Source organism: Trachurus japonicus, chromosome 8 (genome assembly GCF_045865225.1).
Source record: "Trachurus japonicus isolate A0001 chromosome 8, Traja_1.0".
Taxonomy (NCBI): Eukaryota; Metazoa; Chordata; class Actinopteri; order Carangiformes; family Carangidae; genus Trachurus; species Trachurus japonicus.
Window position 1 is genome coordinate 33375806 of NC_140914.1, and position 18922 is coordinate 33394727.

General features: G+C 43.5%; 1 protein-coding gene across 1 annotated transcript in view; it reads left to right on the forward strand.

Annotated features, from left to right (window-relative positions):
• Positions 1 to 16481, forward strand: part of carhsp1 (calcium regulated heat stable protein 1) — a 154959-nt gene extending 138478 nt beyond the window's left edge. Inside the window, exons 2-5 of the mRNA XM_085785243.1 lie at positions 6725 to 6887; positions 10639 to 10747; positions 12607 to 12729; positions 16138 to 16481. Of these exons, the coding sequence (XP_085641369.1) occupies positions 6761 to 6887; positions 10639 to 10747; positions 12607 to 12729; positions 16138 to 16300 (522 nt within the window). The 5' untranslated portion in view covers positions 6725 to 6760 and the 3' untranslated portion in view covers positions 16301 to 16481. The remainder of the gene's footprint in view (positions 1 to 6724; positions 6888 to 10638; positions 10748 to 12606; positions 12730 to 16137) is intronic.
• Positions 16482 to 18922: the final 2441 nt, after the last annotated feature.

The following is an 18922-nucleotide window of genomic DNA, read 5'->3' on the forward strand; positions in this document are numbered from 1 at the left end:
TTATTATTAGTGGTGGTTGAAATGCTGGTCGAGCCGACCAGCATTTCTTTACTTTCGGTTTCACGGCGAGTCATGAGAATAACGCCGCCGAATCGCCATTTATGGTCGGAACTACGACGGTATCTGATCCTCTTCGGACCTCTGACTTTAATTCTTGATGAATGAAAACATGAGTCTGTCTTGCACCGGTCAAAGAATTTTACGGTGCGCGCGGAGGCTCATAAATGTAGTGTGAAAACACTTCGCTTTTCCAAAACTCCTTGTTGTCCCTTTAAATGTGGTGTTGTGTACGAAGTGCACAGTGAGTTGATTTAGAACAAAACAATGTTTTCAGATGAGATGTTATGACTGACTGGCTGAAATCTCTCAGTGCTATGGAGCTCCCTCCACTGGCTCCTATCTTCTTTAATGTAGTTTCATCCTAACAGACTCATGTAAATGTTGGAACAACAGAGCTTCTGTTTTATGCCTGAGGCACAAAGCAAAACATCAGCATGCTAACAAGGAAATGTCAAGTATAGGTAGAGTGTTAACATATACATGTACTGTCTATATTTGCTGTGTGAACATAGCAACATGTACTAGCTACTAGGGGTGTAACGGTACACAAAAGTCACGGTTCGGTACGTACCTCGGTTCAGGGGTCACGGTTCGGTACGGTTTCGGTACAACAGACACTAATTGAATGTAAAACTAAAATCTGTCTTGTGTTATAAAAGTTAAAAGAAAAAAGAATACAAAATAAAACAAGTGCATTAGGAGTGTTATAATGCCATTCATTAATTCTAGAGGAAAAAAAACGTGCACTTGACAACTGGCAACTATTATTCGAATTATTAAATTATTATTATTAAAAAAAATATTATTAAAAAAACAAAACAATAAACTGACATCAATGTTGGTTTACACAGTTAAATTAGACTAGCAGTTACTTTGGTGATGTTTCTGGTCCTGCCTGTGTTCATAAAACATATTAGGCAGCTACACGCACATCCCCCAAAAAACTGAGGACTAGGTGCTGGACCACCAAGAAAGACACAGGTAAGGAAAAAAGGAGACCGCACACTAGTTAAAAGCTCCCATGACAGTTTAATGTCACTCACACGTTTCGGGCGTCAGCCCTTCATCAGACAAAATGTGTCTGATTATATATAGTGTGCGGTCTCCTTTTCTCCTCACCTGCCTGTGTTCATGTCAAGAGAATTAAATGCAGCGGGATAAGTTGTTGCACACAACTTGTCTTTTTACTTGCACCAGTGATTGACATATCGGGTTGATATCGGGTTGCGCTACGTGTTTAATGCGTTTCTAGCGACGCAGCGCGCATCCGTGAAACATCGCAGACGGACTTTGTCCGGTGGACCAGTTGCGAGCATGGATGTATTATGGTCGCGAGCCGCCGCCGCCGCCGTTTGTTTCATTGAGAAGCCACAGTGACATGAATGAAGCAGACAGCTCTCCTCCTCTAACTTCACTCTCTCATCACTTCTCTTCTTTGTCTGCTATGACGGCTGCAGGCAGCTTCGAGGCTCATTACCGCCACCTGGATTCGAGTGAGGACTCGACTTTTTTTTTTTTTTTTTTAATATTCATTCAGACGTATTCGTCGTGTGACTGTGTGCACCGAACCGTGACCCCCGTACCGTGACGGCACAGGACTAGGGATGCAAATTATCGAGTAATTTATTAATCGATAGTTGATAGACCTTATCGATCGATGATCGATTAATTGATAAGCGGCGATTTTCCTGAGAACCTAAATTTAAGGGGAAAATTTAAGATCAACATTCCTTATGGACTTTACACTAGTATTTGTTAATTTATTTTAAGAGCACAGCACAATGAAAATGTTTAAGTAGCACGTTATTTGGGACAGAGAGCTCTGAGGTTGAAGTCCTACAGTATCATAATGAGATGAGATGAGAGACACCACTGCGTTTCCATTACAGATTTTCGCAAAATAAAAGCGATATTTCTGAAACTTCGAAAAAGTGCAATTGCCATTTGCGAGTGTTTCCATTGAAAGGTATTTTGCGAATGAGCCGTAATGCGTCTTGCATTTCTATGGTGACGGCACAGCGATCTCAGCTGCCGACAGCTGTTGCTGTTATTGTTATTAACATTGACAAAAACAGCGCTTGATTGCTGAAAGGCAAAGCCCGTGTGGCGCTGGCAGCGGCCACAAATAAGGACGCACTCACACTAGGGCCAGTTGTTCCGTACCGCGCTGAAGCCCGAATGCCCCCCTCTCCCCCGCTGGCCCGCACTCACACCACCTCCAACCCAAGCTGATCAAGCACGGCTGCCTCCGTTGATATAGAGGGATTATTTGTTTACCAACACGGTGGATGTGCGCATTAACCTGACTGCAGAAAGAACGGAGCCTTTAAACACCAGCGGTGATGAGGTGCTGACAACAATATACAGTAGGTGGTTGTGTCCACACACCCGTACTGGTTTATGTGACTTAAGGTGACATTTCGGCACAGGAGGAGTGGGAGCGTGGATGCGAGTCAGTCTCCTTCAACCACGCACGGAAAAGGGGAATGATAGGAAAGGGTTTTCTAATTTATTGAGAAACAATGCCCATCAGCAATGCATGACAATAAACATGTGGTTCATTTGTCCCCTTAAGTTACATAAACCAACACAGCGTGGACACACGCGCTGTTCTCCGCGGCACCGCAACGAGCGCTTTTTTTTCTTTTCTTTTTAAAAAAAAAAAAATTAAGCTCCGGTAGCGACCGGCTAAACTATGGCAGGATACTGTAAACCAGCGCGGATCCGGTGTGTTTATCAAAGCTTGGTTGCCGTGCTGAGGCACCGGGTCAGTTTGAGCTGCGTTCAGGCTGCATTACAACTCCTCAGGCAGCTCCGTGTCGGCGGCTTTTTGACTCGTTACTCACTGGTCGTCTGTGTGTTAGCGATGGTACAGCCTGAGTCCCGTATAGCTACAACAGGTAACAGTGTTGTCTCTTTTCACCTCCTCTCCCTCTCTCCCTTGTGTCCTGCAGTGCGCTGCACAAGTTTACACAGAGATCCGCTACATTATGTCGGCTTTGCTTGTTTACATTTCACAGTAAAACTCCCATTGAAAAGGAACGATTAATTGCAAGTAATTTAATTTAATCGATTAAATTCTTATCGACAATTAATCGATAGTCGATTAATTGTTTGCATCCCTACACAGGACGAATACATATACCGTTACACCCCTACTAGCTACCACTAGATATAAAGTAGAGCCGAAGCCGGTTTGAATGTCATCATCCATCATAATCATAACTGGACAGAATTATGACTTAATGATGGAATTACATAAAAACATGAATGGATCACAAACATTACAATGGCTGTGTTCTTGTAGGCCATTTCATAGTGCTGTCTGAACATACAGTAGGCTACCAATCAGAAGTTTGGACACATTCTCTCATTCATTGTTTTTTCTTTATTTTTATTACTTTCTACATTATACAGTAGATTCAACTTGAAGACATTATAACTATAAAAGAGCTCATATGGAATTATGTAGTAAACAACAAAATGTTAAACAAAGCAGAATGTGTTTTCATAGTAGGCTATGAGATTTTTCCAAGTAACCGTCTTTTGCTTTGACAGGTTTGAACACTTCTGATTCTGTCATCAGTTTCATAACACAGATAACACTTTTTTTTCACTACATAACTCCATGTGTTTCCTTCATAGTTTTGATGTGTCCGCTATGAATCTACAATGTAGAAAGTAATAAAAATAAAGAAAGACCATTGAATGAGGTGTGGCCAAACCTTTGACTGGTACTGTATTACCCCTTTCCCACTGGCCAAAAAACCCGTTTAAACCCGCTAACAATCGGCTTTTGGTGGCAGTGGGAAAGGCGCACTGAGCCTGGGATCCACTGGCGTTCGTTGCGTCCGCCGCGACACGGCTGCCTGTTCATTTTCTATGGGACGCGTCAAACCGTTAATGACGCGCCCGCAAAGCATTCTGGGTAGGCGGCGCGTCCGTTCGAGCAGTTGCGGCGCGTCCAAAAGTTGACCGCAGCTCAACTTTATGCAAATGAATCCGTCCGACGCAGGGTCACTGTCCAATGGGGAGCGAGATAGAGAACAGCTCGGGGGGGGGGGCGGGGGTCTGTTTGTCCACTGTCCGTTAACTCGCCGATCTGTGTTCCCGCCTACCGAAGCGTCCGTTTTTTTGGAGGCGTCGCGTCCGGCGAGAAATCGCATTGACGCCAGTGGATCCCAGGCGTCAAACGACTCGGCAAGCAACGCAGGTTAAAATCGCCTTTAATCGGCTCGGCTCCGATCGGCTTGCAGTGGGAACGCCAGACCCGCGTCAACCCGCTAATTTACGTGATGACACTGAACGTTACGTGACGCCACGTCATCGCGCCGGTCGCGTCTCTTATCACGTACCAAAACAAAGCTCTGCTCCGCTCTGCTCTCATTCCAGACTGGGATCAAAAGATCAAAGAACACTGACCGAAAACGATTGAAAAAAAAGAAAAGAAACAACAACAGTCTGTTTAACTGACGTGTTGTGCCGCAGAAGAACCGTCATATGGCCGCGGCAGACTTGCTGTCCTCCGCGGTCCTGGTGCTCCGCAGGTCGGCCAGACGCCTCGTCTGCCTCGGCCGACAGACCCCCGCGGCAGGCGGCTGTGGCATGACGCCTGGGATCCACTGGCGTCAATGTGATTTCTTGCCGGACACGACGCCTCTGAAAAAACGGACGCTTCGGTAGGTGGGAACACAGATCGGCGAGTTAACTGAGAGGCACAGACAGTGGACAAGCAGACTTCCGCCCCCCCGAGCTGTTTTCTATCTCGCTCCCCATTGGACAGTGACCCTGCGTCGGACGGATCATTTGCATAAAGTTGAGCTGCGGTCAACTTTTGGACGCGCGGCAACTGCTCGAACGGACGCGCCACCTACCCAGAATGCTTTGAGGGCGCGTCATTAACGGTTTGACGCGTCCCATAGAAAATGAACAGACAGCCGCGTCGCGGTGGACGCAACGAACGGATCCCAGGCGTGACTCGCACCGCGGATGAGAGCGGGGCAACATGGTTGCTCTGTCTGATCCCCCCGTGGGGGGTCAGACTCGGCTTATTTTGGTCAGTGGGAAAGGGGCCGAATGCCGATTGTTAGCGGGTCGACGCGCGTTTAAAAAACCTGCGTCGACCCGCTAATTTTAGTGGGAAAACGGCTTATGTTGACAGTTATTATACCGTGTATAGTGGACATAGTATCCCACAACGCACAGTGGATGGTCACCAACCAAGCAAAACAGGCTGGATACAACCTGTCTGTACAAACCGTACTATGTCCTGCTGCACTCATTGATTTTTAGTTACTTGGGGACAGGAAGACTAGACTACATGGTTTTTACCAGCTTCCCTTGAGCCACAAAGCAGCAAGTCACCCAGGTTTGTTTGTCTGCCCTTTGGTGCTGGGGAGGAAGTGTGGAGCCAGTTTATCAGATCTTTACTGGCTGACAAACGGCGCCTGCTGCCGCCGGCAACAAGCCTCAGCAGGCCGATCACCAAAACAGTCAAAGTTCTGCTGTCATTTGCTCTGTGATCGATTGCTGATATAAAATCATTCAACGCTGAAGCCTTAAAGGTACATTGTGTAAGTTCTCCTGTTATCTAATCACGAAAATCGATTATTTCATTCAAAAGTACGTTTTTCATTCATCAGTAATCCCCCCCATCAACAAACTGAAGTGTTCCTTTCAGCTCTGAATTAGCCATTCATATCATTCATATCTACATGGAGCGGGTAAGCTCGGTGCTGGCTGCCATGTGGTGTCGCCATGTTTTTACGCTCAGTGGCAGCGTGACAGTAGGAAACCACGGAAACTCAGTGGAGACACCGGAGCTGTCGGCTCAGGTCGAGGTGGCGTCTGTGAAAAGTCACCGCGGTAACGCAGTGAGGACTGTGAGGACTGCACCTGAATGCAGCATTCAGTGCCACGGACCACTTGTTTACATAGAGGCTTGTTTATGCCGTTACGTGCAGCGGCTGTTGTCCGTCTGCCGTCTGCCCAATTTCACGTGAATGCAGCATGAAAAATACGACTGAGTTGCTTGCGATCTACAACCGCACCGCTAGATGGGAGTCATTCTTACACAATGTACCTTTAAACATTTATTTCCCAAACACTGATCAGCTACATTTGGTCTTACATTTTCAACCTTGTAGAAGTCGGAAATCCTGTTTGTTGGAACCTGGAAAATGGTCTCCGTCCTCTTCTGCCATCGTCCTGGAGCTGTCTGACCTAACCAACCCCCCACCCCCTCACTCTCCTCTTTTTTCTCCCTGTAACCTTCTTTTCACAATAAGCCAATAATGGAAAAGATAAATCAATGGAGGTTTTCTTTTCTGCTGCTCTCTAATTGGCTGACAACGCTGCTGATGTAATGACCGATGATGTAAGACCCGTGGCGAGGTGAATAAAGTGACTGTTCTCCTCCACCGTCCCCGTAAGGTCACAGCGGTGTCTGCCTTTTTTCTGCAAATTGTTGTTGCCACAGTAACATGAGTTCTGTGAATGCCACCGGCGGGTCATTGATTCGTTGTTGTTTCTGTTTTTGGGGAGGTGCCGTTCATGACTGAGGGAGGAAAACATGGTTTTAAAAGACGCTTGGAGAGTAAGACTGAACCTATACAGATATCTGCTTCCATACAAACTGTCTTTTTTCCTGTCCTGTTGTCCTCAGGTGTTTCAACCTCTGCCGAGGGACCCCTCCCCCAAAATGTCCTCCCCGCCGTTTGACGCAGACGCCCACGTGATGTCCTCTCAGGCCACGCCCATCCAGGGGTCACGACCTCGGACTCCTCCGCTGCCCTCTGCAGGATCCACACGCTCTGCAGTGTCAAGCGGTAAAGACAGGAAGTTGACATTGACCATCAATGTGTTATAATACATCCATGTCCATGACATTGAATTGAATTGAATTGAATTGAAATTTGTTTATTTCAGTCATACAACGCTGTGAGAAAAAGCTCCCGCACACTGTCATCACTTGCAGAGGTTTTATTGAGCAACCACGTTTTTACGAGGTTTTATTGAGCAACCACGTTGCTCAATAAAACCTCTGCAAGTGATGACAGTGTGCGGGAGCTTTTTCTCACGTTACTCGACCACCTGGGGCCTCATGTATCAATGTTGCGTACGCACAAAAAAGTGGCGTACGTCATTTTCCACGCCAACGTTCAGATGTATCAAAAGTGAAATGACCGTGGAAAAGTGCGGTGGCCCACGCCAACTCCATAGCTGGCGTACGCACGTTTCTACAGCTATTGTTCCTTTGGCAACACTTAGAGGTGAAGCTGGGAAACTGTTAATAATGTGAAAACAATTAGTCCTCTGAGTAATGTGCACATCAGAGACACATTTATGAACAACCCATCCACATGTTGCAATTAGATAGGTGGATATAAAAGCACGCGCAAAGTGGTACCGTCAGCTTTAGTTTTAAGATATTGCAGATGCTGCAGTGCGAAGTGAATGTACAGATGCATCACATATTAACAAACATTGAAGCGAGATGGCTGGTTCAGCGCACGATTCATTCATTCAGCATAGTTGGGAACAGATTACAGGCTGGCACTGCAAAGTAAATGTATTTGTTTAATTGTCCTATAACCCCCGATGCACACTGAGCATGTCCGCCCAGATATCACACTGTCAGTGACTTTCTTTTTTTGCTGGTTAAACTACACACGCTGTGTGAAGTACTTAATGTCAATAAACACATGCGTAAAGTTGGACATGTGTCTTTATCAGCCTCCCTGGCACACTTCTGCATTTATTTACTACGCGATCTGTGTATAAAAAAAGGCAAATGACAATCATAAATCCATTTCACATAATTTAATTATCGAGTACATTGTCTGCTTTCATTTGGGATGACAGCGGTCGCCCGCGTCACATTCACCTTTATATAACACACACGCTCTCCCACCCCCTTTGTGATGGTGCCGGAGGACGGCAAAAAAAGAAAAAAAAGAAAGATGTTTACACAGCTCAACTTTATCGAGGAGCACCGTCAACTCAAATTTGGTTAAATTGCTCTTCCTCACAGTTTTTCATGGTGTTATCTGACCGTAAAGAGAAGGGAATCTTTGGTGCAGGCATTATTTACATTGATTTGCATATTTAAATGGCGGCGTGGACAGGGAGGAGTTCGGCACTTCTACATGTGCGCTCAATTCCACGTTGATTGGGATGTACAAAGGAAAAGTGCTTGGATCCATGCGTACGCACACTTTGATACATCAGATTTTCTTTGTGCGTACGACCGTTTCTGGATTCTGGCGTACGCCATGTTTCAGTATGAAATCCACGCAAGTATTGATACATGAGGCCCCTGGTCTTCTCCTATGCACCTGTCCGTCCGTGCCGGTGTGCACAAGTTTCAGCCTGGTTTTGGTCATACAACACCAACATCAAAATCAACCATTCTGTGTGAACAATTTACCAGCACATATTATACACAATTGCAACCATACACACACACACACACACAAAAGAAAATATCATACAGTGACCGAAAAGGGAATAGGCTGAAGCCCAAGGCTTATATTTGCCTATCCTTTACACTCTATGAAATTAAATTACCTAGAATGTCAACAGTCCAAAATAATAAGATGAAAGTAATCATTACTGTATTTTTATATTTTTTCATTATTTTACATTTCAATGCTTTCTTAAAACTCAACAAAGAACTACATGTCTTCAACTCATCACTGAGCTTATTCCACATTTTAACTCCCAAGACTGAAACACATTTGTATTTTATATTAGTTCATTCACACATGAAACTCACCAGAAAACTACTACTAGGAGCACAGTGGCCCCTAACTTATAATTTTAGGAGCGCAAGCAGGAAATTTAGGGGTGCAAGGAAGTGAATGATTTCCTTTTCATTCATGATCTTCACACACATTCGTCTGTCACCTGTAATGAGAGATTCCAGATTCTTTGAGTTGTCCCTTGCACGTTTCACCGGTTAAAAAATAAATAAAAATTACTAGTTGCACATGCACAAGTAAAGTAGATTAAAAATCTATTTGCACACCCCCAATTTTTGCTGCAAAATAAAATGAGGGCATTTTGATTTAGCAAGTGCATCCCAGTCAGGTTCAGCTATTCTTCAGCCACCTTTACCATCTGTGCTACTTTGTGCGTGTGATTGTGTTGTGTCTATTGCAGGATCTCAAATGGATGGAAATGTTTTCTGAATTTGCTCTCGTTTGCATGGATTCTGTGGCTCTCGGTGCCACAACAATATTGTCTGCTGATTTGGATTAGAAACCAGGACTGAGTTTGAAACGTCTTCATTATGAATTGGAGTGTGTGTTTGAAACATGTGGGTGTATGAGAACCATAATAGTATATTAGAAACCACCACTTATGAATCCAGTAATGGAGAGCTTTCACACTAGCCTCGTTTGTTCCGGACTTTAGGACTTTTCAGTTTGGTCCGAACCAAAATTTCAGGTGTGAACACTCCCCCGGACCACGGTCCGGACTTTTGTCGGACCAAACAAGCGGACCATGGTCCCCCAAAAAAGTCAGGACTCGGTCCGGTTCGAAGTGAACCATGGTCCGGTTCACTTCAGGTGAGAACGTAATCAGACTTTTAATAGGACCAAATACAGGAAGCAAACCAAAACAGCAGTGTTTCCCATAATAAATTGCGTCAACCACGAATAGATTTTTCAGCTTTTGGCTCGACCAACGCAATATCGTTTCATTCATTCATGTCCGCATAGCACTCTTTCTCCGTTATTGCCGTACACAGAGAGAGAGAGAGAGAGAGAGAGAGTGTGTGTGCTTGCAGGACAGCAGGGCGCGGTGAAAGCCTGCCACAGTCTCCTTGCAAAGGAGAACTGTCAAAGCTGCTGCTCCCCATTGTTGATGAATAGGAAAAAAATGACATGATGAAAGTGATTTTCCCTCACAAATTTTCTGACCAATAGCTGAACGACCTGTAGACCACGTGTCATTTGTTTACAAAAAAGGTGCGTTTTGACAAGGGACAGTATGAACACAGACCGGACCAAAACTTAATTGCAACAATGTATCATTTCTTCCCTCTGGTCCGGACCGTGGTCCGGACTTTCAGGTGTGAAAGCGACCTAAAAGGATTGGGACTTTTCCAAGCTAAGTGAGCAGCCTCAGTCTGGATTTTCATAATGTGAATGTTTTTCCATAAGCGAGGCCACATGTGTTTGACTCCTCCACAATAAAGCCAGGCTGTTTGGTCAGATTAATGCTCATAACGTGAAGCAGCAACAGTCGTGTATAGTTTTCTTCTTACCCTAAAATCAACAAGATTAAACACTTAAAGGGTAGGCATAATAAGCATGAGCTTCAGCCTACACCTTTTCCATTAGCACTCCTCATTGTATTTTGTATTTGTGTGTATTAAGTGAATTCCATCTGTTGAGAAGGGGGGGAGATAAAATGCTAATCGAATAAGCTGAACTGAACTGAACACTGGATCAGATGCTGCATTTCAGAAGATGATCATGTCCAGTGTGTATGAGCTCATCTCTGTCTGATAGAGGTAACATGTGTTCTGTGTTATTCTCCATGAAGTGACACCTTTCTCTGTCCCATCAGAGTCCCTGCAGCCTCCAGTCTGCAGACACAGAGACCGCTCACCTTCCCCCATGAGAGGCTACCTCATCCCCAGCCCTCTGCCCACACGCAGGACCAGGACCTGCTCAGCGTGAGAACACACACACACACACACAATTTACCATTGACACATAGCAGCAACGTTAAGGGGAGACACCCCAGGTGAATAGGGTAAAAAATTTAAATAACAGATATCACCATGAAACTTCCCAAGTTTATCACTGACGTTAATATTTTTTGTATTACAAGTTTTGTCAAATTTTAGGTTTAAATATGTAAATGAGGCAATATCTGATGAAATATGCGCTAATTTCATAGACTGTAAAAAGAATGGACGTAGCGTCCGTGACGTCACCCATTGGTTTGGGGGAGTCTGTTTTGTGCCGCTACTACGGGGGTTTGAGCCGCGCCATGTTGAATTCTACTTGCCATATTTGGAGAGGTGCGGCCGTTGGCCGGCCGAGGGCCCGCCCACTGGCCTCGTAGCAGCGGTCGCCGGACCTGTCACTCAACGGTTCTGCGCCCTAATTGGCCAGAACTTTAAACCTAATAACAGTAAAACGGTAGAGTTTAAAAAAAATTCACCCCCCTCAGAGTGTGTGCGGGGGTAGAAACTATCGGTTGAGACCAAAAAAATGAAATGTACCAGGCTGTAAATATGTTTTTTTAAGCTGTAAAATCGGCTATTTTAACATGGGGCTCAATTGGAGTTGCTCCCTTCTGGAGCCAGCCCCCAGCGACAGCCGAGGGGATTGCAGTTTTTTGAACGCGGAAGTGAGCTTCACTCCTCAGACCGACAACTGCCCCCTTGGCTAATTTACATACATTTCCAGACTCGAAATCTGAAAAATGGATAAAGCCTCTTTCAAAATTCTTGTTTCATTTTGTTGACATATTAGAGTCAGAAGTTTTTACAGAGGGGATTTTGGATATCTCTTTTTATTACTTTGTAAAGAAAATACTGTCACCAGCCCTAAAAAATCCAATTTCGCCATGTTTTTAGGAATAAAACGTTGTATAAATCAGGCTCTGAAAAGAGGCAAAATGAAGTAAAATAACCACCTTAATGTGGATTTTCTACCATTTCGTTTGATTTTTATGAAAGAATACATGTTAAGGAAGAAAAATAGCCAAAAATCTCAAAATTGATCAGTGCATGAAAAAACTGTGTTTTTGCCTGGGGTGTCTCGCCTAAGTTAAGGTTGTAATGCAGATTTACTGGCTCTCATAGTAAACACAGGGGGATGGTACAGTGGAATAATGTAATTCACATTATATTATTCTGAAGACTTTTCAGTCCTCGTGACTTTTATGGCTTTTTTTCAGCAGAAGCTGTTGATTTGAAGTCCAAAGACCGTTCCTGCAAAGCAAACTGCACACACAGGACTGACGGAGAGCCAGGCATGCGTGGAGTCAGTGTAATTGCAGGAGACAAAAGCCTGTCAGCCAAGGGAGGCAAACACAGACACTGTTATACACATAATGACAAATGCAGGCAAAGGTTCATATCGTCAGACACTTTTTATTACTTCTTTAAAGCTGCATTCAATGGTACTTTAACTTTCAGATCAGATTTCACTTTGATTCCAGATATTTTAGCTTCTTGTTTTGGTTCTTCGGACCACAACTCTCTCATCAACACTCATTATCAGTATCAGGCAGCTGTTTTCAGAGTGTCCCTCCCTGATAAACCCCAGTTGTGAATGAAAACAGAGCTAGAAGGAGTGTGACTATTGGATTTAAATTTGTCAGCAAGCAGGAATGTCTCAAAATGTCCGTTCCAATGAAAGCTGTTGCCATTTAAATTGCACTGAAGATGTTTGGATCATAACAAAACAGCTACATAACAAGATGGCCTGTTTTCAGTAAGTGTTGTGTTGTTGCTGATGTACTTTTATCTCATCAACCTCATTCTTCTGTCTCTCTCCCTTTATTTCCCTCTCTCTGCAGGACGGCCCGTGCTGCTGAGGGTCCAGTGTTTAGTGGTGTGTGTAAATATTTTTCCCGCTCCAAAGGCCACGGATTTATCACGCCATCAGACGGAGGCAGCGACATCTTTGTCCACATCTCAGAGTGAGTGTGCGTGTGTGTGTGTGTAACGTGATGTTTCCAGAGAGGTTAGCATGTTGAAGAGTGTGTGCTTTCTAATGTCCAGAGGGTGGATAAACACTGCCCATCCCCCCCCCAAAAAAAAGTCACACACTCTAATATTTCGTTGGGCCACCTTTAGCTTTGATTACAGCATGTACGTATTTGCTGTGGTGTCGTTTCCATGACCTTCTGCAATGTCACAACATTTATTTCCATCCGGAGTTGCATTCATTTTTCAAAGATTCTCAATGGGGTTAAAGGGATAGTTCAACATTCTGGCAAATTGGCCCATTGCCATAATCCCTATAGTCATAGCAGTAGGTTCGTTACCTTTATTTGTCGGTGCAAGCTATTTTTAGAACGGCGGAGCAGAGCCGTGAGCTGCTCAGAGCTACACTACGGAGGCTAATGGGATTTCTTGGTTTCCCTCATCAAACTCATCAAATACACAATCCAACAACTCCACAACGCTCTGGTGGACAAGTTGTGACCTGCACATTCACCACGCTATGAGATAATAACAGAACGTTACCAGACAGAGTTGTTTTAGAGGGAAATTCATGTAAAACCGCTGATGAGTGTTCCCGTTGAGGGCAGTTTTTCATCAAGCAGTCTCTGTATTTGCCTCTAAAACAACTCTGTCTGGTAACGTTCTGTTATTATCTCATAGCGTGGTGAATGTGCAGGTCACAACTTGTCCACCAGAGCGTTGTGGAGTTGTTGGATTGTGTATTTGATGAGTTTTATGAGGGAAACCAAGAAATTCCATTAGCCTCCGTAGCGTAGCTCTGAGCAGCTCGCGGCTCTGCTCCGCCGTTCTAAAAAATTTAATAAAATCAAAATTCGGACTTACCACGGCTTCCGCATTGTTCCTTCCCGGGTCAGAGAACACAGCAGTAGAGGGACTGAAGGCTGCAGCCGCTGAATTTGAGACACAGCGTCTCAGGCGTTTGTTCTCAGAGAACAATGTGGAAGCCGTGGTAAGTCCCAATTTTGATTTTATTTAATTTTAATTTTAAAATTAGTCCGGAGCCCATTAATGAACATTGAAAAAACGATAGATTCTTGAACAAAAACAAATATAAACGTCAACACACTGCAGTTGGGAGTATGGATGGTATGAAATGAACTGATCATCGGTGACCTGATATCTGAGGTAAACATTGATTATGACTAGAAATGCCCTTTAACCCAATTTTAGTCTCAGTGATCTCCTTAGATGTTGTATTTGCTTGATACCAGTAATTTGACCCTTCTGAAACAGATGAACATCTTCTCCACGACCACAGGATGTGTCTTCCAACATGGCTGTTTAAGAAATGAGACTGCATCAGTTAAATAAGGGTTAAATAAATTGTTGCCAACATAAACATAATCATCCATACAGTAATTATTCAATGGGAGGCTCTGACCTATTAGCTTAGTTAAATCCAAGTGGTGACTTTTTTTTTTGGGACGGCCAGTGTATAATGTGTTACTTTGGTTTTAATGGCTGTGTGATCAAACCATAGTAGGTTCTCTGTGTGAGATACCCACACCTACACACACCCAGAGCTTCCGCTTGGTGAGGAATGATTCAAACAGATTCTCTCAGGAAGGAAGAGAGAAGCCGAAACCATGTTATTGTATCCTGTTGAGCAGTTTACATTGTGCCACTGCCGCTGTGTTTCTGCTCTACGTAGGTGTTAACGTGTGTGTGTGTGTGTGTGTGTGTGTGTGTGTGTGTGTGTGTGTGTGTGTGTGTGTGTGTGTGTGTGTGTGTGTGTGTGTGTGTGTGTGTGTGTGTGTGTGTGTGTGTGTGTGTGTGTGTGTGTGTGTGTGTGTGTATGTGTGTGCATACACTGCTTTTATGCCAGTGGGAGATAACAAAGGCACAACGGTGAAGGTCATCAGATATTCTTTAGTCCTCCTACACCACTCTTGCAGCTACTACAGTGCGTGCATGTGCGTTGTTTGTATTCTAAGTCAAATGCAACTTGACTTCCTATGTTACATTGAAGAGTTCATTTTAAGTGGTTATAATAGTCAACACTGATTCAGAAAACTAAAAAACTGCACGTATGAATGTGAGTGACATTCATCCACACTGGCACTTTCTGACCACACACAGCTCCTACTGTCACACAGCTGAAGCATAATCATAGATTCTGTTCATTAACACGTTCCTCTACACTGAGACTGTGATGAAACTGTATTTGTTAAGTAGAGGGCCTCAAGTTTGGATAAATAATTTAATTGTCTTTTTTTTTAAATCATTTTATGCCACTATTATTGTATGAGCCGAAACTTAGTTTAATCATAATGAAGAAGAAAATACATTTTTTGGCATTAAACATTGGAACATGTGAATAAAAATGACATTTCTGTTTGACTTTAGGCTTTGTAACTAAATCTATGATGCTAATGTCAATAGATGCTCATCGAAAAAGATAGACAGTTTGTGGCGCTCCACTCATGTGCCATTAAACCATTGCAGCGGAAAGAGGCGCAATGTGATGGTGTCATTGAAAGAGGACCAGTCAAACCTCAAACAGTGGAAAACAGCAAGGAACTAGTGATGGACATGTGTCATTTCTGTTAGTTTCATCCAGCTGTTTTTACACAGATGAATAGAAATGGTTTTAACCATTATGCTAAATGATTGCGATCAGCTCAAATAATTGCGATCAGGCAATTATGTAATAATTGTGACAGGCCTAGTTAAAGTGATAGTTTGAGGTGTTTGATACGGAGCTCATTCTTGGACTCTTCCTTCAGAGGCAGTGTGTTACTTGCAGTAGATTCAGATCAGCTCACTACTAAGAGACTGGGCTGCTGTGGACAGGGTTATCTACAAAAATGTGTTTTTTAGCCACTTTTTCATCTGTTTTTATAATTTGCAAAAGAACCTTAAACAAGGGATCACAGAACCATTTGAATGACATCATGAAGACAGCTCTGTTTAACCAGTACAGGTTATAGAGAGGGAATGGTGACAGTAAGAAATAACTCTGTCAGAGAGTGTTGTTTTAATTTTAGCTGCTTTGTGCCGCTGGTTTGCAAAGGCTTCTTTTGGAAGTGAAAAAAAAACTGTTTTATTTTCATCTGCAAGTGCTTTACACACTTTATCTTTAGGTCACATGGCCCTTGGGTGTGTCAAATAGACACTTTGCCAAAATGCACATAAACAACAAAAACCATATGGAGCAGCTTTGATTCTACTAAGTGTGGACTTGCATTAGTTCTTGATGTGTGTTGTTATTGCAGCAATATTTCTCAGCCTAAACAAAACAGTGTGTTGTCTGTCAGTATGTTTAATGGCGGTGAAGGGTTTTCTTACGTATCTGCATGTAGGATCAAGCACAAGTTGAACCTGCACGACTTCATAGTTTCTGTTCCCCTCTCCCCCAGCATCGAGGGCGAGTACGTGCCCGTGGAAGGCGACGAGATGAGCTACAAGGTTTGCTCCATCCCACCCAAACACGAGAAGATCCAGGCGGTGGAGGTGACCATAACCCACCTCAACCCAGGAACCAAACACGAGACCTGGGCTGGACACATCGTCAGCAGCTGAGCGCTGAGCCACTGATGGGAGGGGCGGGGGGGGGGGGGCAGGGCCAGTGTGGGTGGGGAGGGAAGACGTGGATGGGGTGAGAAGTGAAGGTTTTGGGCTGTTTGAAATGGAGGTAGACTTCTGTGTTTAGTTTCAACACTGCTGGGATACTTCAAACACATGAGCAACGTTCTCGGGTGAGGAATTAAAGGGATAGTTCACCCAAAATTCAAATTTCACTCATCTACTCACCCTCATGTCGACTAAGAGCTGTGAGAATTTCCGTTCCGTTCCTTTCTTCGTCCAAAAAGACACACCAAAAAACATCCAAATACCTCCATACTGCTCGTCTGTAATGTCCGTCTTATATTGAAGCCCCAACATGAGAAATTGTTCCGAAAAAAATAAAATAAGTCTATATTTTAAGCTTGTTTGTAGCGTAAGCTCCCAGTGTCTCGGTTCACTGCTCTTCCTGTGTCAGTACAAATCTCTCGTGATTTGCACTGACCGGCGGAACAATTTCTCATGTCAGGGCTTCAATACAAGAGGGACATTACAGACGAGCAGTATGGAGGTATTTGGATGTTTTTTGGTGTGTCTTTTTGGACAAAGAAAGTTGGTATCCATTGACAATCATTATATGGACAATAGGGGTGTGCATTGGCACTGCCCTCACGATTCGATTACGATTCAGCAGGTAACGATTCGATTCGATTCGATTCTCCGATGCATTGCGATGCATTGCAATGCATCAAAATTCTACTGCACACAACATGGCAAATTTTTCATCAGTCATGAAATATTGAACAACAGATTTTATCGGCTGCTATGTATTATCACTCTCCTGTATCTTTGACATAAATGTCACAAAATAAAATAAAATTGAATGGTACAGGTATTGGATATGGGATTTTCAAACCTGAAAAAGAAAACATAAATCACTTCTAGGGCTGCCCCCAAAAATTAGCCGACCAAAATTTCATTGGTCGATTGGTCGCAGGAAAAAACAAACAAACCTTTGGAGCCGTGTCTTGTCAATATTAACTCAAAATCAATATGACTTAACTATATGAAAGACTACGGGGCTTTTATTTTGAACGGCCAGATACAGGAAGTCGTGACACTTTCTGTTGTGGTTGTTTTTACACGGCACGGCAGGTCTCTCTCTCTCTCTGCATCAGAGACCCCCCAGCCTGAGCTCAGTCACTCCCCCTCCACTACTGTGTTTATTGGTGATAACGGGCGTACTGCCTGTAGTAACGGTAAAACCCGACTGGCTTGTTGAATCTCGGACCCAACACGGCCGGACTCACGAGCGTTAATTAATTAATTCTCAACCCGACCGCGGGTGAAAAAAAAAAAAGGAAAAAGAAAGCCAGCGGCAACACTGTTACTGCTGGTGCTGCTGCTTAGCATGTAGCTACAGGCTGCGCATGTCGTTGCTCCGGAAATGCCCCCAGAGGTAATTGAAACTTCACAACTTTATTTGAGGCCAGAAAATAAACAGTGACATAATCGATCATGGCACGTTGCCGCATCGATGCTGAATCGTGCATGTCCCGCATTGCAATGCATCGCCGAATCGATTATTGTTGACACCCCTAATGGACAAATACTGCTGCGCGGACCCCCCTGAAATTTGAATTTTGGGTGAACTATCCCTTTAAGATTTAAATAGGAGGAAAATCTCAAGCATCTCATAGCTGAGTTGATGCGAGGCAGGCTCCAATCTGCCCTTCTGTGGCAGTAGGTTAGTATAGCTAAAGACGTACAGCTGCTTTGACTGGGATATGAACAGATTTCTGATCAGTGGAGGAGAGATTTGTAACATTACAGTAGGTTTCTTGCTTAGATTTTTAGAGCTCCTGTGTTGACAATTTGATGTACGTTGTTTGAAGTTTTACTTTAATTTGGTGAGGAAATGATCTTCAGCTGCAGTTATTCATTTACTGGAAAACCTCCTAACTCCCTTCAGCTCAGCTTTGCAGCATTAAGAATAAGCTACAGTGGTCACAACAGAACTAATGTGGAGTTGTATTGGACTCCATGTTACATTTTCCAGCACAATAGAGTGATTTTTTCCAGGTTTACTACAGAATGTGTGCCTACTTCTACCCAGAGAACTTACAGCTCTGTTCGTGCCTACTCATTCCAGTCCATCACCTGTTTTTGATCATGTGGCCATATGAATGAATTAAAGCATTTGCAACTCGTACACCATCGTGGAGAGTTTTCTTTTCCCTTTTCTTCTATCTTTATAGAATACACATATTTGGTGAACTCTGGAGTACACATCATTGCAAAAGTACTGCATTTAATTACTTACTTGAGATGTTTGTACTTCATTCTTCATTCATTGTACTACATTCAGTGTTTTCATGTTAGGCTTCTTTTTCCTTCCACTTTTATTTGACGTTCGGGGAAGATTTAATACCATGGATATAACAAATGTTTCAAATAGGCTATGATGCATTGTTACAGATTAAATCAATAGTTACTAAAGTATGACATCTTACAAAAAGCAGAGTGTGGTCAAGGATTTCCTGATGGAGATGAAATGTTAACAGCTCCCTCAAATATTGATTTTCTCTTAAACTCTCATTCTGTCATAAACTTCTCATGGATTCATTCTAATAAATCTTA